General features: G+C 33.5%; 1 protein-coding gene across 11 annotated transcripts in view; it reads left to right on the top strand.

Moving 5' to 3' along the window:
- The window catches only part of CFAP47 (cilia and flagella associated protein 47), a 255,343-nt gene that overhangs the window by 118,560 nt on the left and 110,915 nt on the right, over positions 1-25,868 (top strand). For all 11 annotated transcript variants that reach the window (XR_014879873.1, XR_014879875.1, XM_085210115.1 and 8 more), the window contains 4 exons: positions 6,700-6,896; positions 8,563-8,706; positions 9,899-10,072; positions 19,907-20,018. Coding sequence is in view for 9 of the 11 variants with exons in the window: in XM_085210115.1 (XP_085066241.1) it covers positions 6,700-6,896; positions 8,563-8,706; positions 9,899-10,072; positions 19,907-20,018 (627 nt within the window). In the remaining 2 variants the exon portion in view is untranslated. The remainder of the gene's footprint in view (positions 1-6,699; positions 6,897-8,562; positions 8,707-9,898; positions 10,073-19,906; positions 20,019-25,868) is intronic.

Below are 25,868 nucleotides of genomic sequence, written 5' to 3' on the forward strand. Positions count from 1 at the left end.
CAGAGCAACACAATTTATTATTTCATTTTAAGTCCTTTCCTAATACTAAAATGATGAATATGATCTAAAGATGAATTAGAAGTGTCTGCAGTGAAGATAAATTAGACATGTTTGCAGTGAGACGTGGGGAGATGGTCTTGCCTCAGTACAGAGTATTGACAGAAGAACTAGTTCAGAAGTTGAGCTTCCTGTGTCTATCAGAAGTTAACAGAAACTTGGAAAGAATTGTAAAAAGATAAACCATAGAATATTCCAGGGCTAGAAAAGAATAATTAGGACAGGAGCAATTGTTTTGAATTCTGTATGCTTCCAAAGCAGTTAAAGCATAGCCCCTGCTGTATGTCAGTATTACATGAGATATAGTCTGTGTTTTTACTGTATGTGGAAGGAGGTCATCTAGTGAAAATAACATCAGCACATTGTCTGAGGACACAGTCTAAGCTCAACCCAGCTGCATTTCATACAGAGACTGTTAGGAAACCTTTGCTGTTCTTGAATTCCAGCTTGAGAACTCATCCTCCTAAAAGTCCTCTTCAAGATGCAGCTTGAACTTATGATTCTTTGCAAAGTAAAAATTTTGGGTTATAAAAAGACCATATGCCACAGTACCATTGTCTTTGAATATGATCTTAAAAGGCTTTAGTAACTTCATATCATAAGCAGTAGCCTAGAAAAGAATTTAGTCCTTTTATATAGCTCAGGTTAAAAGCAATTGACAGTAAAAAAAATTATGATGCTTATGTCAAAGGATAATGAATTTAAGTATGTAGAAACTCAGGTAAGGCATACGTAATCTTGAAATAAATTGTTTTTTGTTCTTATGGATGTTACTAGAGAATGAAATGAAAAGGCTAAAATGTCAATTGGAATTCAAATAATGGCTCCAGATTTTAAGCAACAGAGATTTAGCGTCCCAAAACACCTCCATGCTTCGCCAAACAGACAATTTGCCAGTTTTCTTGGATGTAGCATGTGCAGAAATGCTTTGACTATCCTTCCTTGTCTCTATTTATGTGTTTCCAGAACAAAATGAATTCAAGAAACAAATGGCTCTATCCCTTTATTTTCCATTTTCCCATCTCTTGCCATAATCTCTTATTAATCAGGGAGTCATTCCCTTTGTGCTGGTGATAAAAGGAAGATGTGACCTTGAAGTTATGTGAGAAATAGTGTGATGGCTGATGCTTAGAACACAGAGATAGCAGTACAAAACAAAAGAGCCATAAGTCTTTCTAAAGTAAACTGTACAGTAAAAGTTTCACTCATTATTAGGTAGCTATAATAATAGGGTAACCTCATACGTCTTTCCTACTCCGTTTCCCGTTCTTTCCCAAGAAAGCTTAAACTTTAATAAAAATCAGAGAAGATTAAGAAAGAGTTGTGATAATTTTTCAGCAGCATAACCAGCAAGTTTAATTAAGTTGCTGTCATACCACACGCAGTTCTTTTGTTATAGAACAAATTTTTATGTAACCAAGTTGTTTAATTGACTCATTGCCTATTTTTTTGCCCTTATTGTTATCTATTCAAAAGGGCAAGATCTAAATGTGGAAATAGCAAGATGCAATTGTGTTAGGAGTAGATGTTTGCATGTTTTGTATCTGATGTTTATGTTGGAATGGGGGGTTGGACTTGATGATATCTTGAGTCCCTTCCTACCCCTGCTATTCTATGATTCTGTGATTGTAATTAGAAATGTTATATGCTCGTTACTATATTCATCAATAAGTGCAGAACAACTAAAACTAAAAATTAAGTTTTAAAACATTATTTGACATACTTAATTCTGACTGTTTAATAAGAAATATGTTTTTCAAGAATTTCCTTTTTTTATGTTTTATGCAGTCATATCAGATAGCTAAGTAAAAAATATCTCCACTGTATAATCTATAATATGGATTTTTACATGTTAGTAATATTTCCTAATCACTTCATATTCTTGAGAAATATGTTATTTTAAAATTTGCACTTTTTCATGACTTGTGGTCAACCTTACCTCGTGCTTTCTATGACTTTTAAATGTCTTGTATACTTTCTCAGCAGTGGTTTTAATCAGCGGAAACTTCTTTTTCTTTACCTAAAGCAATTTCCTAAGGCCTTAAATCTATTCTTTTATAAAGTGTTATCAGTAATTCTGTTGTCTCATCCTAGTGTTCTGTGGTCCTCATGCTATATAAATTTTTCAGTATCTTAGTGTTTTTTTTTTTTTGAAAGCATAAAGTCTTAATCTTTTTAAGCATAATTACTTAGTTACTGTCCGAAACATGGATTTTGTTATAGCTTCATTATACTGTTTATATTCTGAGACTTCCCTCTAACTCTCGCACATGTTAAGACCTTCAGAGCTCAGTTCTATGATTTAACTGGGTGCACAGTAATAAAATTTAATTACATTTGGTGGTCTTAATCATCCAGGATAGAGAACCACAAATGGGATTAAAAGTGTAAAAGGTAACATTTCTTTTGTACTCTGCCTCTATGCAAAGAATTGATTTAAAATATTATTCTGTTTCAAATTGTGGTTTTGAAAAATGGTGAAATAAGGTCTTTACAATTTTCATGTCAGCTGCATTATTGAAAAAAATATATGTATTATATTATATATATATTTGTAGGAAGTTGTTTTGCGCTTGCGTAAGAGAGAGATAAAATATTAGACTGATTTTTTTTTTTTTTTTTTAATACCTGCAGTAGTGGATTCAGTGGAGAATACTTGTATTTGCTAGCTTTTTTGATGTACCGTGAAAAACATATTTTTCTTATGCTGGTGTGTGAATAAGCTTAATGCTGTGGTGAAGAAAATATATCAGAGTGTCTTCCACCTTGTTCCATCTTCAGAATTTAGTACTGTCCTCCAAAAGATTCAGTGAAACCCAGAATCTGCCTAGGAGAAGAATTTGTGGATAGAAAGGGAAGGCTTCACCCTTACTTGACAGATGAGTCCTTTAGGGCTGAGGATGCTGATATATGATTAAGGTTTTTACCACTGAGCTCTAACAAATTCTTATGTGATTGTCAATGTCAGGGCTTATCTTTGTCTTTGCAGTCACTGTTACTTTTGTGAGACATAGAAAGTACTGCTTCTCTAAAGCCAGTAACAAATCTCATGTTCTGTGCCCATTTCTCATCACCACTAGATCTCAGAAGAGACCATTAGATGATTTAAGAAAGCATGTTAGCTTTACTATCTTTCTTAAGTTATATGAAAGAAACTTTTTATTTGGATAGATTACAGTTGCCCATTGGCATAGTTTACTGTGCAGCCTCCTTTTTTCTATACTTTTCACAACTATTCTCGACAAATACTGAGGGCAAATTATTTTATTATAAACTATTATCAATAGTTTATTAAAAAGCTAACGAACAAACAAACCCTAAACCCAACACAATAGAAGCTTTGTTCTACCTCACTGTGGTGTCACTCATCAATTTCTGAATTTGATATGTGAGCATGACTGCTGAGTATTTGTGATAAGATTTTGCAAATGGTAATGACATTTTTAATTTTTAAATCAATTAAGAAAAAAAAACCTGTTTTCTCTTTCCAGCATTATCTTGATTTTCTGATTGATCAAATGTATTTTACTGTTTGATTAGATTTGTAAGGATATACTGCATTTATGTGGGAAAAAGAATCAATAATCAGTTAGTGGGCTGCTTCAATATTCTTCTTCCCATGTGTTTAGATAAAGCTGAGAAAATGTTAGCAAATGAGCACACACAATGATAGCAAAAATTTCAGAGCATGTCAGCAGTCATTAAGTATACAGAAGAGTAATTGCTTTTTCAAGACTACTGGGTAGACTGATGTTCTAAGTCAGATGACCTGATACATAAACAGAAGTCAAGAGTGTAGCCTCTTCAATATTATATATTGGTTATTCAACCTTACAAGAGTCAATACTTGCAAATTCGGTCTTCAGGTTAATGTAGCCAATTCCTTGTGACATGCACAGTGTCAGAGGCTGAGTTAAGTTCATTGTGAAATTGAGCTTTTACTTTTAGAACAGATATTGCTGAATGAAAGCTGATAAAGTGTACAGCTGGTTGACTAACTGCTGAAGGCATGCAGTTTCCTACCTTCAGAAATTATTCCAACTGATTGGGGTATAAAAGAATAGTATTTCTCTTTATTTCCCTCCTCCCACAGTTTGTAATTGGATTAAATAGGAATAAATCCACAAAGCACTTTTATTACTAAACTGTAGAATGTGCTTTTCCTTAATGTCCACAGGAAGTGACATTTTTCTTTGAAAGATACTGTTGTTTGGCTAACACAGAAGATTAACTTTGAATTCAGGCCAGGCAGACCTAAAATGAGCGGTAACCAAAAGACACAGGTGTTACTGATTCCAGATGGTGATCAGATTGTCTTTTGTATCAAGTAAATGGCATAAGATGCCAGGCAGTTGCCAGAGAACAAGACCAACACTTATGTGCTGTAAATTAGCTTTTCAAGAATGTGTGGTTGTGATACACGCCAAACGTTCTACTTTCATAAGAGCTGTTTTGACAGCTGTTTCACGTCAAAATTCAATTCAGATTCAGAATCAGGTAAATGTTTCCCATAGGCATTTGTCTAGAACAAGTCTATAAAAATAAACTTCTCATGAAGTGTTTTATTTTTTTAAAAGTATATATAAAGTATATAAATGAGCATATAGCTCATTTGACCAATATTTAGATGGTGATTCTTCCCTGCCCTTCTCAGCACAAGAATGTTCAAGCTGTTGTTCCTTCTCAACATTTCCTCATTATCAGACAAGAGACAGCTATGGGAAGAGTGCTCTGCTTCACCAGATGAACTAAGAGAACCTAAGATTGGAGCTTAGACTAAAAATAAAGGCACCATGACTGCCGCAAATTAAGTAGGACACTCACAAGAGTAGGAGAATCCAAAGCTCATGGTTCAAGAGCTGTTTGTTACATAGTTCCTAATTAATTTTAGCAGTGTATTTTATGGGGCTGAGTAAGAAGAAAACATGTTAAGATAAGACATTTTTAAGCCCAGTTTACCTGATGACATTTAAAATTTGCATGATTTTTTTTTTTCCCAGGCAAAAACCACTTTCATTTATAAATCGCAGATGTGGTTTTTGTAATCATTTTGATGCAGAGATTGTCTCACTACGGAAACCATGTCTTACTGTACAAAATACTTGCTTTGTTAAATAAAAATGATAAAATGACTTTCCACTTCAAAGAATCAAGTAACTTATTATTCAGTGTTATTTTTTATGCACAAGAAACAAATATTTTGATAAAAGAAATGACAAATTAAATATTATTAATGTGGAACAGAATGATTGTTTTTTAATTTTTCTGCAGGAGACATTACTGACTGAAACTTCAATGAAAGATAAAAGTCAATTCAATAGAGTTAAAGAGACCCCTGAGCATTAGTAATACAAATTTCCATTCAGTGCACAAAGGAATTCACAAAGAAGTATTTTGGAGCTTTCAACACACTGTGTTACCTTTCTTTAAATATGTTTTAATTCTATTTTATCTTGAAATGTGAGTATTTTAAATGGGCATTTAAAATTTGAAGTATGCGTTTTGTTTCAGTATCCTAAAATAGTTATTGTAGAAGAAGAAAATTCTTCATGAACTGAAGAATGGACACTTCTATCCTTTGCATAACTGGCAAACTCAGGTCAACTTCACTAGAAGATAGCCAGTGGGGATAATAGTTTGGTGACAAGATAGAATTAAAAGTAATAATTCAAAAATTACCAGGCCATTAATCTTGTCTTTAAAAGTGAACAAACTCATTTATTTCATAGAGGGTTAAACCTGTGGTGCAATTTATAATCTTTTTGATGGCCAAGTAATGTGAAAAGATTAATAACATCATTCAGTATGATTCGTCTCTTGAACTTGCACTATTCTTGTGTAAAAAACTGAAGTACAGAGGACATAAGGCAAGAAGAAAGCTTCAGTTTGCTGTTCATTGCAGGGAGGGGAGAACTGAATATAGGAGGTATATGAGATCCTTTCTGTAAGCAGGAGCAGAGGAAAAAGTCTGAGTAGATTACAAATTTAGTCCTGAATATGTTCAAATGCGGACAGAGTTTACATGGCTTTTTCCTTACTCTAGACATTATTATGGTGAGTTTTTCTTACATACAATTGATTGGCAAGCTGGAATTTTTATGATTCTGTACTAACTTGAATACTTCTGTCATTTTTTGGAAACCCAGACTTTCAATCCAAAATTGAGCATAGGAAATGTCAAATAGGAAGCTCTCATAAGAACTACTTAAGCATAGCAGGATTCCCATTACTGATGAGGCTATCAAATAGGGTCTGTTCTCTCCAGTCTCTCTCCTGCTGATTGTTGACTAAAGTATTCAGTAGTATCTAGTGTACTTTTTTGATATCTACAAAAGTTCTTACACAATAAACTTTTCTACTAAATCTGTTAGGTTTAATAAATCTTTTTTAAAAAAATTATCTCTGTGTGCAGTTAAAGAAAGTAGAAAATGGTGTTTGAATGTTTAAATATACCTTTATTTTAGGAAAATTAAAGTTCTGATAATTATGATAATATTTCTAAGATTCCATTGTTCATTTCAAATTATTTTATGTACTGCTAGGAGGAAGCTTCTACCATTTGCTGGAACTCTTCCCAAATCCTGTGTGTAAATTCCATGTTTTGCAACACTGCATTGTATTGTTTTGTTTGTTTGTTTTCAGACAGAACTGATGCAGTTGAGCTTCCTATAAAATTCATTCCTCCGGGTCCTGGTTGCTACCACTGTCAGATTCTCCTGAAGTCCTCACGAGATTTTCGTGTCTATGTGATTAAATGTGTAGTGAATACAGATGATGTTGAAGCAGAGATTGAATTTCTAACTCCAGCTTACCAGGCAGTGATTCAGAATATTCCAATAGTAAGTTCGAAACTTTATTTCGACAAACTAAATTAAGATTCAGGAGTTTAAAAAGTGAGCTCTTGATCAATACATTTAAAACTCAGTATTGCAAAATCCACAAAAGCATTTAAATACTGACTTGGAGTATTATTAATCAAAGTCCGTATTGGACATAATATAGAGCTTATTGGGAAAATCTGGCAGTTTCTGACAGTTCTTAGAGTAAAGATACCAAGGGAAATTTTGAAGATGCATCAAGGGAGGGTCAGGTTGGGTGTTAGAACAGTTTTCTTCACCAGAGGATGGTCAGGCCCTGGAACACTCTCCCCAGGGCAGTGGCCATGTCTTCAAACTGCCACAGTTCAAGCAGTGTTCAAAGACTGATGACCTGCTAGTCTTAGAACTATTCAGGCTCATTTTCAAAAGGATAAAGTTGATCCTGACGTGGGGGGAAAAATGCACGAGAAGAAGAATAATCTTCTGTTGTCTTTTTCTTACCTTCATTTTATCTTCACCATGAGGATACTGAGATAAATTACTTTTTTACTTTCATGTTTTTTACCAAAGATGTTCCAATTATTATTATTACAGAATTGGAGATCACAGTAATAGAAGTATTTTGAAAAAATAAGGCACTGTATGAATCTCACATTTCCAAACAGGCATTTGTACTCAACTACTATGAAATTTACTTGTTGTTGCAGATCTCATGCCATGCTAGTAAGTTAGCTCTGATGACCATAGTTGGTGGTATTTCTTTATTTCTAAGGCTGAGATAGCTGAGTTTAAGAGACTTTTAAAGATGAAAGCCAGAATTGGAATGGGTATAGTCTCTATTCTCCAAAATCCAAATCTTACCTCTGGCATTTATCTTCATTCTGTGTCAGAAGGTTACTTCATTTTTTTTGTTGACTAGACCAATCTTCTCTGTTTTGACAAGGCTGACATTAGCTCTTGAGTTCAGTTTATTTTCTCCTTTTCAGATTGATATTTATTTTTTTGCAGATTGGATTCTTGGTTGCCTGAATAGGATTATTTAAATATAAAGTCCACAAACATTTATTACAAAATATCTCGCTTCCAGCCATAATCAAGCAGTACTGTGATGTGTCTATATGCAAGACAAAACATGTTTCTAAAACAGGGTTTCATGCTACCTCGCATAACCATTCTTTAAAATAGATCAGTCTCTTGAAAAACCAATTTCTGAGAAAACAGGACTGTAAATACTCCTTTGGGAGACAGTCTTTAATTAGAAAGCGAGGCTGGTCCTGTAGTACAGTAAGTGGCAAAATGAGGCAATATATGTTAATACACCACATCTACACTTTTAAGACATTTGCTAGTGTTATCCACAGATGCAAAAGAAATATAATTTTGGCAGGCATTAAGCAGGACCTTAAAGATGCATGTAAATGTTTTAATGTTACTTATAAATTCCATCTTGACCTTTGGCTATATCATGAATTTTTATCTAACAAGTCTTGCTGACAGTATTGATACTGAAAGTATTGCTAGGAACTCTGTTTTCCTGGAATAAGGGATTTAGAAGGTGCTCTGTTCCAGTAGCTTGGGAAAGAAAGAGAACCATGCTCTGATTTGATTATAACTGAGAGTAAAAGCTGAAATGCATATTAAGAAGTTTAAAAGCATAATCTAATTTATGTCTTTTCTTTGATTTCAGAGAAACATGTCTAGCCAGGACTGGAAACTTGAAGCAGTTTTGGAAGGACAGGGCTTTTCTGGCCCTCCTTCAATAAATGTGGGTCTAGGTGAAATAGCTCTGTATCCTCTCATGTTCAAGCCAATTGCTGAGTGCTTAACAATGGTAAGAAGGAAATTAGTTTGAAAGCGTTTAAAAAGAAAGCTTTTTTAAATAAAATTTATGCCAGACTCCAGCTTATGAAAGTGCTTAATCAACTGCTAGCATTAAGCATTTGCTTGAGAGATTTTGTGAATTAGTCAGAAATTAGAAGATTTGCTATTAGCTGAAGGAAAAAAAAAAACTAAAGGATCCAACTTTACTAAACTTAAAGGTAGACAGAGATTTCCCCTTCACTCCTTACTGTTTTTCCTTTATTTACTCTTCTATCAAACCCTCAGTTTCAATGAAGTGACTAGTTATTCCACAGAGATTCTGAGTTCTGACCAGAAAAATGTGCATTGTGTTAATCTGAATTTAAATACATATTTTAAATTTTATTTTGCCACATAAAAATGAAGTAGTAGTATTGAGCACTTTTAATTACAACATAGGTGAGATTTGTTGATAGTACCCTGCTGTATCGTAAAATAATGTGTTATAAATTAAGCTACTGCTTAGAAGTGGCTTTTGCCATCATAGTAATTACTATTCTTAATGCTAAAACTGAAGAGGGGAGACTATGGTACCTTTAAAAAGAAGCAGTATACGTATTTTTTACTTATACGATAGCTGAGACTTTGTCTGCAGGATGCAATTTAAATTTGTGGAGGATTGCCAGAGACAAAAGCAAATTATTCTGTGAAAGATTAGTAATCCATCTGCATGAATTACCTATGAAATGTAATGCATTTTGGTAATCCAGTATTATAATTATTAAAGTATTAAAAGCCAAAAGCCCTGAGTCCTTTGATGACTAATAATCGTGAAGAACATTTTAGCTGAAGGACAGATTAGGTGATTGAGAAAAATTATATTTTATGTGAGGATTGGGAATGGATGAGAACGTATTTTCTTGGGTGTTACATTTGTTTTCCAGTAAGATACTAAGAAGTATAAAATCTGGGATTGTGAAGGCTTTATTTTGTTAAAGTTAATAATTTAGAGAAATTAAGAAGAAAAGCATTGTTTCCTTAATTTTCTTCTGTTTAACAGCATAATTTACATAAGAAGTAGGAAACTTATCTGGAATCTTTCCTGTACGTTTGCTTTGTTGCCTGGATTTGATAATAATAGACTGAAGCAGTTGATTTGGCTGCCAAATCTTTTAAAAGACTTTTAAAGTGCTGAAACTTTTATTCTTCTTTCTTCGTCTTAGGGAAGACTTATTCTTCAAAATACTACAGGTGGCATTGAAAGCATCTTTAACCTTAAGGGAATTGGGAAGAAACCTCTGGCACAGGATCATATTGTAATAGATTGCCAAGTGAGACAAGTTGCTCAACAACTACTGTGGGTGCCCAATTATACCAAGAACAGGTTAACATACAAGGTAAACTTTTGCAATAATGTGGCAACTCTTTTTCTATCCATAGGCCTAAAGATTGTGTATTACAATAGCCAATATTACTGCCATTGCTGATTTGCTATTAATATTCACGTATCCACGTATGTAACCAAACACATCTGAAATAATACTATTTGTTAACGAGTCATTCCTCCTCCAATGGTTTGAAACCAGTGGCCAATTTCATTGTTTTAGAAATCAGAGAAAGGGTTTGAGAATACAATGTTCCTGAAGTTTTTATAAAGCATTGAAATTTTACAGAAACTGACAAAATTATTATCCATCTATGCAAAAGTTGGGCAGTATGCACTCACTGTGTATCTGTTCCTAATAGCCTGCTGGCCTGGCCAGTCAGTGTTTGCAGTTCCTGGAAACATTAGGGCAATTAGTGTCTTTTGCCAAGATGTTGTTTCAGGGATGCTAGAGGAAACTGGGAATACTTTGTGCATTTTTTTGTTGGGAAAGAAAATTAGAAGGAAATAAATAAATGGAATTGTTGAAGGATAGAGGGTCATGGAGAAGATGGAATAGGAGGTGCTGAGCTGTTTGTGAGGAGGAACATAACATATGAATACATAGAAAATACAATTTTTTTTAGTTTCCCTGATCATAAAGATATTTTTTTGTATATAACTTATACAAAAAAAAAAGCATATATATATATATAACTAAGTATATTTTTAGTTTCAACTGTTCTAGTTGAGCATATCTTGTAATTACGCAAATATATTTTCTAATTGAAAAACACTTTAGTATTACTGCAACTGAACAATTTTCCTACCATTTCTCTCATCAATGTGTTTAATCTGAAGTTGAGAAAAGTGTATCAGTAGTTTTCCTTGCCTTTCCCCTGTGTGTCTAGGACACCATGACACATGTCAGCAGAGGTAGAGTGTACATAAGTTTAAAAAAAAAAAAAAAAAAAAAAAAAAGATGGCTTCCATTTTACTTTTAAGCTGCAGACAAGGTTCTTTGGCAGAGAAAATCTTTGATGTTAGTCAGTGAAAACTTGGGCAAATTTTTAGGGAATCTGTTATATCATTTAAATCTAGAGCAGATATAATCTGTATACTCTGTTTATGTAGTATTCTCATGTATAAATATATGCTTTTGAATTTTATTTTTATTTTTTAGATGGAGAGAATGGGGAGAATGTAGACTCATAGATAGATCTGACTAGTTAACTAATGTGGACTTGTGAAATGAATGATCTTCTGTTTTCTGTCTTTTTGTCAGTATAAAAAACTACTCCCTTACTCCAAATTGCACTTATCAGTAGAGAGCGTTCTTCACCTTATTTTATAAACAGAAATCACGTACGTATGAGTGGCAATGTTCTATTGATCTGATGGGAATTCAGGACACTGAAATCCTTCTTCAAACTTTCTCCTGTCTCCAATTTTACACTATTAAAGGAAAAATTTGAATCACAGAGTGGCTTGATTTGGGAGGGACTGTAGGGATAACCTAGTTACTCAGAATCTTCAGACTGTGAGGCTGATTAACTTAAATTTACATTAAATAAAATTTACATACTATAAAATGGAGCTTCAAGGTTCTACATTTGACTCTACTATTTAACCCGCAACACAAAGTAGAAAATATATTTTTATGCATCACCAGCTTTGACATTTTTCTTTTCAAGAATTCTAGCTTTTTAGATGTGAATGCATTTACATTCCTAATACACTTGTACTTTTTTATCCAAAAGAAGTGAATGTTTTTGAAAGTCGACAGCACTACTTCCTCTGGTTTTCCATTTTGTGTGAACTCAGTGTTTTTTCTGCCAGTGAAAGACACTCAGATATCAAACTTCAAATGAATGCATTAAAATTATTTACCATGTGTCTTTTTCAGAAAAGCAGCTTTAGATTGTTTTATGACAATTGCAGATATTTTAGAGTGAGGTGAGCCTAACCGAATGAAGCCAGACTACTTTTAGAGTGGTCTCTGAGTAGCACGTATTAGCTGTTGTTATTTTTTGTTTATTTGTTTCAAGGGGTTTGTTTTGTTTTTACCTCTCTGAAGTACCACTTGACAGTACAATCGTTTCTAATCTGAACATCCAGGGAAGGTAGCCTGTGTCACATCAATTAAAACTTTCAGACTCCATCTCAGTGTGCGCTCTTTTAGACAATGAACTTTTGGGAGAGAAGTATTAACTCCAGCTTCAAAAAATTCATGCTTGAATGAATTGAGGATGAATAATATATTTTCTGTATGTTACAGTTTTACTCAGAAATTGCTACAAAACTGCTGTTGAAGGAAAGTAAGCTGGGAAACAGCATGATTACAAAACAGGTGTTTGGAGACTGTGTTCTCAAAAAAAACAAACAATATTTACACTTCCAGTACTCACTAGCAGTTGTCATGTAGTATCTCGTGCTACTGTTTAGAGTGAAGATAATTTTCTCAATTTTAAATTCAAAAAAGTTGGACTTTAAAGTAGAATTTAATCAGTTATTCCAGAACGTGATCACCATTATCTATTGTTATTAGGATAAAGGGGAAAGCCTCCTTTAAAAGCAATTGTGACCAACAAACATTTTGGAAATGCAAAATAAGGACTATTTATTTATCCAGAAGCACATAACACAAAGGGCAATGGATAAAAGAGGACCGGATGCATTAAACAATTAACTTAATAAAAGCTCATTTTAGCATTATAATTTCGTTATAATATTAATTACTCTGTATATGTTGTCCTATTTCTTAGTAATCATTGCTTAAATCAAATAACTTGAACATAATCAACAGCACTATTGCACAAGTGGCTGTTGAAAATGGAAGGTAAGTTTAGGAGAAGGGAGAGGGAAAATTTATTCCTTTTACTCCATTAAGAAGGCCCTTTTCTCTCTGAATACTAGATGCTTTTACTGTATCTAACACATATACACAACTCATTTCTGGAGCAGCAGTAATATATGGGCTGTTTGTCTGTGCAACCACTAGTATGTATCAAGAGAGTCATGGATGGAATAAGTGCCTTTGAAAAGTGCTGGTTTTGTGTCTCTGGCAGTCTACCTTTAAAATGCTAAGCAAAATGTTTTCAGTACCTGCAATGTTTTCCATTATTAAAAAGACGATTTCCATAGAATCATAGAATGATTTAGGTTGGAAGGGACCTTTAAGATCATCTAGTTCCAACTCCTCTGCTGTCAACAGGGACACCACTCTCTAAACCAGGTTGCTCAGTCCCATCCAGCCTGGCCTTGAATGCTTCTAGGGTGGGGGCATCTGGAGTCTCTCTGGGCAACACGTGCTAGTGTCTCACCACCCTCACAGTTATTAATTTCTTCCTAATATTTGGTCTAAATCTACCCTCTTCCAGTTTAAAACCATTTCTCCTTGTCCTCTCACTACATGCCATTATAAAATGGCTTTCCTATAGGCCCCCTTCAGGTACTGGAAGGCACGAGGTCCCCACTGGAGCCTTCTCTTCTCTAGGCTGAAGAGCGCTAGCTCTCTCAGCCTGTCCTCATAGGGGAGTTGCTCCAGTCTGCTGATCATCTTTGTGGCCCTTCTCTGTATCTGCTCCAGTAACTGCATGTCCTTCTTGTGTTGGGGACTACCAAATTGGATGCAATGCACCAGGTGGGGTATCATGAGAGCAGAGTAGAGGGGCAGAATCACCTCCCCTGACCTGCTGGTCACACTTCTCTTGAACCTAGGATATGACTGGGCAGCAAGTGCACATTGTTGGTTCATGATGAATCTTTCACCAATTGATGCTCCCAAATCCTTCTCCTCAGGGCTGCTCTCAAGCCGTTCTCTGCCTAACCTGTATCCGTGCTTGAGATAGCCCTGACCCAGATGCAGAACCTTGTACTTGGCCTTCTTGAACTTAATGAGGTTGGCATGGGCCCACCTCTAAAGCCAGTTCAGTTCTCTCTGGATAGCGCATCCCTTCCCTCTAGTGTATCAGTTGCACCACTCAGCTTGGTGTCATCTGCAATCTTGCTAAGGTAGCACTTGATCTCACTGTCCATGCCACCTACAAAGATGTTAAATAACACCTGTCCTAACACTGATCCCTGAGGAATGTCACTTGTCACCAGACCCCATTTGGACACGAAGCCATTGACCATGACTCTCTTAGTGTGACCATCCAACCAATTCCTTATCCAGTGAGTGGTCCATCCATCAAATAATGCAGGATAGTGTCAAATGCTTTGCACAAGTCCAGGTAAATGACATCAGTTTTTCTTCTTTTATCCACTGTGATGTAACTCCATAATAATAGGCCACCAGGTTTCTCAAGCATTCTTGCCCTTGGTGAAGCTATGTTGATTACCACCAATCACCTCATCTTCATTTACTATGTACTTTAGTACGGCCTTTGGGAGGATCTGCTCCATGATCTTGCCAGGCATAGAGGTGAGACTGGCTGGCATGTAGTTCCCTGGATCTTCTTTTTTTACCATCTTGAAAATGGGGATTACATTTCCCCTTTTCCAGTCACCAGACTGCCATGACCTTTCAAATATGATGGATAGCAGCTTGGAAATTTCATCTGCCGGTTCCCTCAGAACCCATGGATGGATCTTGTCACGTCCTATGGTCTTGTACACCTTCAGGTTTTTTAGATGATTTCGAACCTCATCTTCACGTACAGCAGGCAGATATAACTTCTCCAAGTTTTTACCATTGCTTTTTGCAAGATGTGCCTAGAGCCCTTGCCAGTGAAGACAAAGGCAAAGAAGTCATTGAACACCTCAGCCTTCTCCGTATCCCTCATCAGGTCTCCAATTTCCTTCTGGAGAAGGCCCACATCCTCCCTGACTGTAAATTTCCTCGAAAAAATGAGAAAATTTTATGAACCATTTTCTACAGATTGAAATACTGCCACTGAGCTCTTCATGGCCTGATCAACAGAATATTAAAACAAATAGACTTCCTCATTATTAACTTACCACTGTGTCTGAAAAAACATAGCAAGAGCACTCATAAAGAATTTTTGCAAGTAGATTGTTAGCTTGAGAGCATGTATTTATCTGATGCTGAATTAACATAAGATTAGTGATTACATTGTAAATGGACTTTAATGGCTGTAAAATTAGATACAAGTCAACCTGTAAGTGTAGGAAGCATGAAGTAGTTCTATAAAATCTAATCTATCAGTCTCATGACAAATTTTTTTAAGCCATTTTCTTTTGATTTTTATATAAAACTGTCTACTTGATATAAATAATAGAAGGATGTGTTGATGTTGCTTTTAACAACAACCTCTGACGGTAATATAGATGCTTAATTCATTCAAGGCTTGGTCTTGCAGTAAAAAATAACAAACAGCGTAACTGTTTTTTCTTAGCACTCTTCAAAATAGATGTCATTAAAGTAAATTCTGTAGAGGAATTCAAGAGTCAGTTAACTATCCTTTTGGGTAATAGTTTATACAAACTGTTAGTAATATAAAAAAGTATCATAGAATAAATATAGAATCAAAAAACTATACAATCCCCTTTACCTCAATGCCTTTTTTTTTTCTCTCCTCTATATATCCATTTCAGATCATTCCAGTGTTAATGGAATACTGGAACAATGAAACATTCAGAATGTAACAGATCTCTCAATAAAATGAAATAATATACTACTAAACTTTTGGGATTTGTCTTGTTTGGCTCTTTATGTGTGATTCCCAAAGAATACATTCCATGCAAGTCTGGTAACTTCACTGCTGAGTCCAATCCTCTTATCAGATTTCTTTTCTTTAAGTACAACAAGGAAATCTGTCTATCCCATAACAATTCTACTTTTATCTGTCCTAATTTCAATCAATTTGTTTTCCACATTGCCTCCCAGCACTTCTGTAACAGACTTCACCTCAGACGCAGCATTCTTCATAGCAGTGATGAATGATACAAAAAAAATTAACAGCTGTGTTTGTTGGTAGCATTTGTATGTCTTCTAGTTATGAAATAATTTGTAATTTCAAGTAAGGATGTGATAAAGTCTTAGATGTTGCATGTTTGTTTAGATGGGATTGTGGTCTTGACAAGTTTGTCTGGCTGAATTGTATCATGACTATGTAGCATTCTTGATAGCCTCAGGCTTCAGCAGTACAGACAAGAATACTTTGAGGTATATACTTAGTGAGACAGACAGGTATTTTCTTTCAGTGTTGCAGCATGCTGGTGCAAAATGGAAATTAATGCAAGAATTAAATTCCTAATAATTTAGGAATTTAGAACATGTTTACTAAAAAAGAATGAGGGAAAGTAATGGGAGCATCTTTGGAAACATCTTTCATTCTTGAAACAGTATTGAAAAGAGTCTGTTTTTCAGAGAAATCAGTGACTGTTACAGCCCCAGGTTTAGGCTAGTGTCAGGGAGCATTAATTTTTAATATTTAAGCATTTTTAAAAGGATCTTAGAAACAATTATTACAGTGAAACTTGGAACATACTGCTGTCTGGCACTATGCAATGAGACAGTGGAATTTCAGTATATTTGGTTAAATTCTGTACATCTTTGGCTTGAAATGCCTGCTGACATTTTAAAAGTTGTACATGTTTAGTTATTCCGTACGGGAAAAATGTATCTTTACAGTAATTTTGAAGAATAACTTTCTACTCCTATTCATCTTGAATAACAATATTGCAGCTTTGGAAGATAATATAAAAATCCATGACTGATAAATTAATTTTAGAAATTTTAGCTCAATTTATGTTTTGTCTCTGTGTGCAAATAATGATTTGGCATGTAAAATGCTGGAAGAGCCTATCCTTTAAAAATAGAATCCTTGGAGATGAGTTGATTTGAGCAAACTTACAGCAGTACCAAAAAAACTGCAGTAATAATTTAGATTTCAGTGAGATTCTACAATTCTTATTTTCTGTAATGGTGGCAAAAGAATGGAACATATGTTGTGGGGATTTGAAGAAATTTGTAGTTACTGAAAGCCAGCAGCCCTTCACTGAAATAACTGTAGTGACTACATGATAAAAGCATCTCTCTCTTTTTTTTTTTTTTTTTTTTTTTTTTTTTTACCGATTTAAAGACTAACATTGGTTTATGGAATTAGGTTTTAATACTTTTTTTTTTTAAATGAAAGTTCTGTTCTATCTCAGTAATTTCTGTTATTTGTTACTTGATTTTATTTTTTTTGAAAGATTGGGCAGTGCTGAAATATTTTGTCATCAACAGTCTTACATAGCTAAACAAGATTAATAATTTCATTTTTTTGTGTGTGGTTTCAGTCAAATCTTCAACATTGTTTTTAAGAAGTGAAAGAAATAATTTTATAGCCTTTTAAACTCCTTTTATATATATATATTTTAATTACGTTCATGATATGGTGGAGCTTGGGATTTTTCTAAAGGACTTAATAAATATTTTTAAAATCGTTATTTATGATTATTTCCTGATTTATGTGAAATACTTATTATTAAAGATGGTAATTATTGCAAAATATCTATATGTATTTGCAAAAGGATTTAATTTATACATAAACTCTCTGAAGAAAAAGGGTATTATTTTTTTGAAGATGATAGATCTGATAGAAAGCAGGGATAAACATCATTTTCTTTTTTGGTCTTACCCTTAGGTCACCTGATTTATTTTCCATTGGTTATGGCTAGGAATGTTAGAAAGATTTACAAGATTAACAGTAAAGATTTAAAAGACAGTGTTGCTAAGTTAGATTTTTGACAATACAATGCTCACGGATTATTTATAAAAATCATCAATGTTATCTAGATTGCAGGTTCTTTAAATTGATCTATAGGCTTCTTCCTATCTTCCTACTATCTACAGAAACCATCTACAAAAACTGTGTCCTTCCAGCAGGGGATGGAGAGAACATGGGTAGTGTGCAATCTCGTTTATTTGCAGCCCCTGTTGTCTTACAAAAATTATTTATTTATTTTTATTTATTTTCATTCAGATCCTTAGGTTCTCTAGGAGAAACCTATCTCTTTTCTGGATATTCTTTTGTGCTGTGCATACTATCACTGATTTTTGTAATGAATCTCTAATTATTTATTATCAATATTGTTACTGATAATATCAGTTTGTTCTCCTGTCTTCCAATCCTCTTTTGCCTTTTTTTCATTGTACTACCTATGATCACAGAACACTCTCCTGTTCCTCTCAGACTGCAATCCATAAGAAATTATATTTCCACCTCTTCTCTTCCTGAATTGACTGCATGCCATTCCTTCATCTATTACTACTTGCTGATTTATTCTGTTTTCTAATGACAGAAATTATTTCACATTTGTGTTGTTTGGCAAATTGATCTTTAATTTATAATATGCAATTTCTGCAGCATATTGTCTGAAATAATTTGATTTTAAATATTTAGATTAAAAAAATTCCTTCTGATGGTACAGAATGCTCGCAGAATTGCCTCACTGAGCATTCTAAAATGCATTTCATTCATACTAGAATATTAATATTTTGTGTAAATTAATTTGTCACAAGACTGAAGAATTGTTTTAAAAAGAATATAGAATCATAGGATAAGGAAAAGTCCAAATAAAATATCATTCTCTAGTTGACAGTTTTTCCATGATTTTCAATACTCTATTTTGATTGTCTGTTAGATTTTCATAGATAATGACTACTTGAAAAATATAGCTTTATTTTCCACCTGTCCTTGTTATGTCATACTTTTCTGAAAAGTATTATATTATATAAATACCTCATAGAAGGAAAGCCTTTGAGAAGTCAATATAAACTTGGTGTTTTTTTTCCTAAAGAAAATATGAACAAAATATTTTGACTAAAAAGAAAAAAGGATTAAAAAAAAAAGGCGGTCCATGCTTTTCATGCTTTTATTGTTGCAATGGAGATCTTTGTAGAATTCAGGTCTTCCAATTCAATACTTGACAGTCTGGCTGTTACCACTAATGAAATACAATCTGGTTAAAAAAACTCAAGTGTTTTTGACTTAAATAGTGATTTTGCTTAAAATTCACCTAAACAGCCAGAAGGAGTTCTGTTTTTTAGTGTAATAGGAAATTATAGCATGCTACAGTAATGCTTCATATCCTGAAAATACTTTTTAAAGGATTCCATATCTGGAAAATCCTCACTTGTAGTCAGATGTTCAATGCAGAAATAGCAGTATCAATTTAAAACACTGTCACCAAAACTAGGTTGCTCTAGTGAAAAAGGTAACAGAATAGGGGATTTAAGCAGAACCATTCATGCAGTCCATTTACTGTCTTTCTGCACAACTAGTAAATAGGCCAGATTATCATTAACTGTGATTTGTCATGCCTCATACTTAAATTTCTGATCAATGAGAAGCTGATCATAGAGTCTTTCTGTAGTAAAACAATAAGGGATAAAGAAATGAGATACAATTAAAAATACTCTCAGTCTACATTTCTGTAATAATTATAGTTTAAAAAAATCTGAAATTTAGTGTAAGAAAATTGCACCAGAAATTTAATTGTTCAGATAGTTGCTACAAATGACATTGCATAAATGTCATATCACTTAATTGATGCAATTGATGTTAAAACAACACTCAGATTTTGCTTTGCTCTGTACATTTAGATAACAAGTGTTAAAGTTCACTGTTACACTTCTAAAGAAAATGTATGTAAAATATTTATGTAATTACTAACTTTGTTACTGTACTTGAGTTTACTTGGTATGATCTCTGTCTGCTACATGATGATGTATATGATACTGTCTCTTACTATAGGTATTCATTTCATATGTATAAAGACTAGGACTTTCCAATAGCAAATTTTATATCATATGCTACATTTCAAAGCAAGTAAAATTGATAGTTTTGTCTATAGTGTTCATACCATAGTAACTTGCTTTTGATTGTTCATTCTTCTTGTATATTCTCTTTACCAGGTATCTTCAAATCTTTCAATGGTGGATGGTGCATCGGTTCTTACTGTGGATCCAGATGACATAGTTCCTTACAGTTTGAGTGTATCTCCAATGAGGCGAGGAGTCTTTCAAGGTAGAATGTAGAACTCCAATATACAAAATTCCTGTGAATTAAAGACCAAGTCTGTTTACATTTAGTGCTTTCTGTTCAATGTGACCTTTTTTTTCCTGAAAGTAACACTGTAATGACTGGTGATACTGATTTTTAATCTGGGACATACTTTTAGTTGTAAAGATATTACTGCTAAAAATGTGGTTGACTACTTCAAAAATGCCAACATTTGTGGAACATTATGTCCTTAATTGGTCCCATGGAAATTGTCACTATAGGAATTCGTGTGTTTGAATTATTAAGAAGTGCACTTTCCAGAAAATGTTGAATAGCTGTAGCTCTCTAAGCACTACTAGAGCCGATAATTTAAAATTTGATTATTTCCTTTGATTAAAGTTCAATTTGTTGCCTACAGGGTGCAAGAGTAAATGCACAGAATGTACATTTCTAAAATTAATTGCAAATAATTTGCATTGGCCCATATTTATACTGATACTCCTATGAAACAATATTAAGATTCTTGCAGGCTTTAACTAACTTCAGTGTGTCTTACTTAATATTTTGTCTTGAATATATTTTTAAATGGATATCTCTTTAAATAATTCAGACTTAATCATTTAATCATTTTCAAATGCTAACTAATATTTCTACAATTCTACTTTCTCATTCTTTACACATAATATAAGAAGAACAATGAGAACGATGTTGTACAGTCATACTTCTAAGAGCAGGAATTGTGGCACTTAGTAGTTTTATAATGTGTGAGGAAGGCAATTATGGGAACAGAGGAGATCATATTTTCCTTAAAATAATAGAATAGTGCTCAGGAAACCTAGATTTAGTCTACTTCTTAAGCAAAAGGATTCTAAATATTGGGCAAATATCAATAAAAAATGCTCAGTGTATAATCTTGATTTTTTGGTTTGCTAACTGCAAATTCTTTCTGATAACTTTTTGAAAAGTCGAGATTAATGATTTCTGGTTTCTCAACATCAAAAAATAATTATCTTGTCTTTAGGAATGCAAATCTAGTTTATTATTTTGACTATTACAGTCTCTGATATGTAAAATGTAGGTTACTATGGCTATAGGTTAATAGCATCTCAGTATGCAGATGATGAAAATGTATAGGTCTCTCTGAAAGTATTATTTTCTATATATTGCCATGGAAACTACAGCAGATACAAAGGGCACAATAACTCTATTTGATAGAGAAAATTCTTATATACAAAACACTACTTTTCAACACAGTCACCACCATGAGTCCCACCAATTTCATTAGCAATGAACTAAAGCCAGCACGCTTGTACAAATCTGTACCAGAGGAGGCAACCCTGTCGCTGTTGCCACTGCTGAAATGCAGCAACTGTTGCCTCACTGTGCTTACATCCATTGTTTGGTCTCCATCAATGTTCAGTAAGTGCTAATGAATGTCAATGGATGCAATTTTTTCTGAATTCAGTGACAGACTGTTGCTTCATCCACACTTCCATGTCAGACATCGCCTGTCACGCTGCCACTCTGCTACTATATGTCACACAACAGCAAAATGTAATGGTATTGGTGGGAAGGTCCAACCTCTATGGCCATACTACCAACATCCACCTCAAGCATTGCCTAACATCATGAAACAGGAGGCGTTACTTTCATAAACACGCTTTTAAATACTTGCAACAAAGCTTGGTGTAGTGCCACAGGAAAACTTCTGTACTTCTTGCTTAGACTGTAGCCCTGAGAAAAAATTCATTTTCTCTGAGTTGGAGCCAGCTTTCAATTGAATTTTTGACCATTGGAATTAGTCACAAGGAAATACTGAGTGTACACTATACTTTAACATATGCTTTTTCCTTAGGCTTTAAAGATTTAGAATTATTCTTACTTATGGCTTAGCAAATCTACAATTCTTTTATAAATCCTGAAAGCTTCAGTATAAGAGATTCCAAGCGATCTATCATACAATAGTTTAACGGCAACTGTTAAAAGCCATGCCTTCAAAGTTAAAGAGATAGCATACTTGAACCGTCATCTCCTTTGTTCTGTCATTCCTAACTTCTGTCACAATAGTTTCCATTGTACTTGGAAGTATTACATGTTCACTAGGAGAGAAAGAGAACAGTCAGTGTCTCTAACCTGACAGAAAAGTTAATAGGTCGAAAGCTAAGTAGTCATATATGCTCTTTTTTTTTTTTTTTTTTCAGGGAACAGATCATATATTTTATGCTGTAAAATAATGACAGGAGGCTGAAGTGAATTTGTGAAAGAGATAGGGCCCAGTTATCTGCCATTCAACCCCTGGCTCAATGGTTGCTTTAATCACTACCTGAAAAAATCACATTCATTTTTCCCCTGGAGCAGAGACAGTTTCAGTTACATCATAGAAATTTGTAAATGTACTCAAATCATTCAGCTGTTGTATGGCAGTGGGGAAAAAGGCCCCTGTTGTGGATTTGAAAGGCAGAAGCTGATTTTGCTCTCCAGTGTTAGGTGTAATATAAACTACCAAGTGTCCCATACAAGGTAACACCATCTAGGAATTGCTTACTAGTTCGGGGATTCAAGTAGAATAGAAGTCAGTCTGCTTCAAATCGTGCAATTGTGAGAAGTCATATTTGTTCCCCAAAGCAGAATTTTTACTTTCATGGAAACTTACGTATGGAAATGTTTGAACTGAGAGAAATAAGAATTTTTGGCTCTTGTAGGAATTTTCAGTTGCTGTGAAGTGTGAGGATCACAGATTGGATGTGAGTGATTCAATTGCTAATTAATTAGGATTCAGGAATCTTAGTACTTCCTAGTTGCAAAATACTACAGGTAACATTAAATACTCCAAAATAAAGGTACTCTTTTTCAGTTTGGTGAATGTGTTTGGAGGGAAGTGTGTTGAATACTGAGGATAAAAACAAGGCTCAAAAGATATCTATAGAGTGAAATCTTATCCTGTGAGGAAAAAAGAACAGCTAGTTGAATATTTAGTTGAATACTTTGTCATAGAACTGTTGAATGTTTTCAAGTTTAGAACTCTCCAAATTGTATGTATAAAACTTTGTAACCTTGGTATTCTTTAATGATGTTTTCATCATATTAAAATGCAATTTCATAAAGGAACTTTTGCCATAGAAATTGTTGTACTGAGCAAATGGTTTTCTCTTTCCTTTCTATTCAAAGTCTTTTTCATTACAAAATTATGTAGCAGCACAATTATACTTATTTTGCTTCCCTTTTTGCTCTCTTATGATTGCTAAGTAAAAAATGGGCCTACTTCTTTTCAAAAGTCCATTTGAAGAATTTCAATGGAGAGTTAATATTTTGTGCTACAAAAAAAGCTATGTGACAGATTTTTAACATGGAAATAATAACTAATAAACATCTCGTGAAATGTTCTTGCACCAAATAAAATTGTTCAGTAATCTGTTTCCTAGGTAATAGAGCAATTTCTTTTAAGTCTGATAAAGCACCTTCTACATATTACTTTATCTTTTATTTAAATCTATTTCTTTCTTTCCACAGAATATCCAGAAGACACCAAAGCTCATAGTACTTTATTGTGTCTTTTGCAAAAAATACACAACTGTGTCTGTGTTCTTTTGTTAAGTAGCCTGTAGAAAGGAGCTTTCTAGTTTTATGAATCACTTTTCCTTTATTTTTGAAGTATGCATCACTTGATTAAAAAAAAAAATATTGTCAATTTCTTTCTATTGGATGGAATTCTCCATGTTTAGAATTGTGTTACATACACTAAGTATTGTTTTCATAGTATGCTTTAAAAATCGTCAACTATGATATTTTGACAAGTTTCCTTGCGATATAATACGTGTGACAGAGAAATCAGAACTAGAAAGAAGCCACTAGAAGGAAGAAAATACATACTGATGTTTTGCTTTGCAGCATCAGTGTGACATAAATATACAAGACATTACCATATTGAAGAAGTGTAAGCTACAGTAGGTTTTGTAGGATGACAGAGTGCACAGAGGCATAGACTGACAAAAGACTAAGAATTCATGAATCAAAGCAAGAAGGTTATATAATATATGAGCCAAGCTTATGCTCACTTTTTGTTTTAAATCTATACTTTTTGTTGCAGTGTTTCTGCACTTTTCCAGTGTATTTATTAGTAGTTGATAGATTGCTAAGGATTTTATTGCATTGTATAAAGCTCTTTTTCCGAGCCTGTGAGCTTCTTTTGATTAGAATTTTTCGTAGTCCCTGATTTGAATAAACTCCTATATTTATGTAATATCAGCTATTTTAATCTCCTGTGTAATAGTGGTCATTGCGTTGCACCACTCATTTCTGAATCAGGAGAGCATTTTCTTTACTACTTTACTACTATTGTATGTCTTTGGAAAACAATCAGTCTTAAAGACTAATGTCATGCAGAGCATGTTACTGATAAGGATAGTACATTCTATACATGATTTAATATTAATACACTTTTTTGTTATTTGCAGTTTTTTATCAGCAGTTATTTTCCTTTTTTTTCCCTGATAAAAAAACTGAAATAGCTTTGAGCTAGTCATAGATACTTTCACATCTATGAAAGTGATGGGCAATTTATGAATATTTTAAAGTTAGCAGATAAATGTTAACTTTATGAAATTAGTATTATAGTATGAAAATGCCATCTACAGTGAATCTAGTTATATTTTATTTAAATATTTGGACACATATAATTAAGAACCCTGCAGAAATCTGAATACTTTACATCAATCCAGTTACGTTTAGTGATCAAGACTTTGCCCTCAATGTTATTAATTCTGTTTGAGATCTGTTTTCTGCAAGGAAACAAAGCTGAGTGTTGGCAATTACAGCACAATTCTTCACTGATTTTTTAATTATGCCATTGCTGGCTTATTTGCACCGTGGTTGACCAATTTAAGTGGTTTGCAGTTACTATACTTCTTCTACCACTTCTTCAAATATTCTTGAGCATTAGCAATTTACAGTTCTGGAATTTCTCAAACATTCCAAGATTTGCCACAGATAGATACTCAGAATTCTTCAGTCAATAGTTTCAGAACTTTTGAGTTCGTGTTTAGTGCAGAGCTAAATAGGTTTGTTTGTTTTTCTATACCCCTACTTAAGGATGAAATTAAAACTTCTATGCCCTGAACACTTCTCCCTCTCTCTCAAGAGTACCTATGCACAGTATAATATTCTCAAATACATTATGAATGGAAGAAAGGACTGTAAGAAAGAAATTGATTATATCATAAAATGAAGTGAAAAAAAAATCACTACTGTAAGGAGGTTTTAAGATGTATGAATTTAGTTTATTTCAGCACGTACTCAAATATTTTAATCAAGTTTAAAACTATAGCTTGACATCTTTTTGCTCATTTCTTTATAGTTATTGGCATCTCAAATATATATTAATCCTTAGGATTGCAATGAAAATTAATGACAAAATTAATGTTTTCTCTTGCACTTTTTTCCTTCTTAATACTGTGCTACATTAGACCAAAATTGTACTAGGTTTATTTATTAAGATGTGAAATAGATTAGCTTATCAATGTTTTTCATAAGATCTATTAGATATTAGCACGATCAAAATATGTTATCCTACATCAATATTTATATAACTTGAGTAATTTCTGCAGACTTTATTCCTTTGAGCTTTCTGCAATTATTTCTTAAATTGCATTTATACATATATTTTCTCTTTGAAAAAAATATTCAATAGTTTCTTAAAATAGCAATCACCATCAAACTTTTCAAATACCACTTCTGGCTTCACTATAGTAATTGTTTTTAGACATTTAGAAAAAATTTCTGTTTAAATATATATATATATATATTTTTTTTTTGTGGTGGTTTTTTTTTTCTTCTTTTTTTTTTTTTTTTTTTTTTTCCATTGGGATAGCATAGATT

The sequence above is a fragment of the Meleagris gallopavo genome, chromosome 1 (assembly GCF_905368555.1).
Source record: "Meleagris gallopavo chromosome 1, MGAL_WU_HG_1.1, whole genome shotgun sequence".
Classification (NCBI taxonomy): Eukaryota; Metazoa; Chordata; class Aves; order Galliformes; family Phasianidae; genus Meleagris; species Meleagris gallopavo.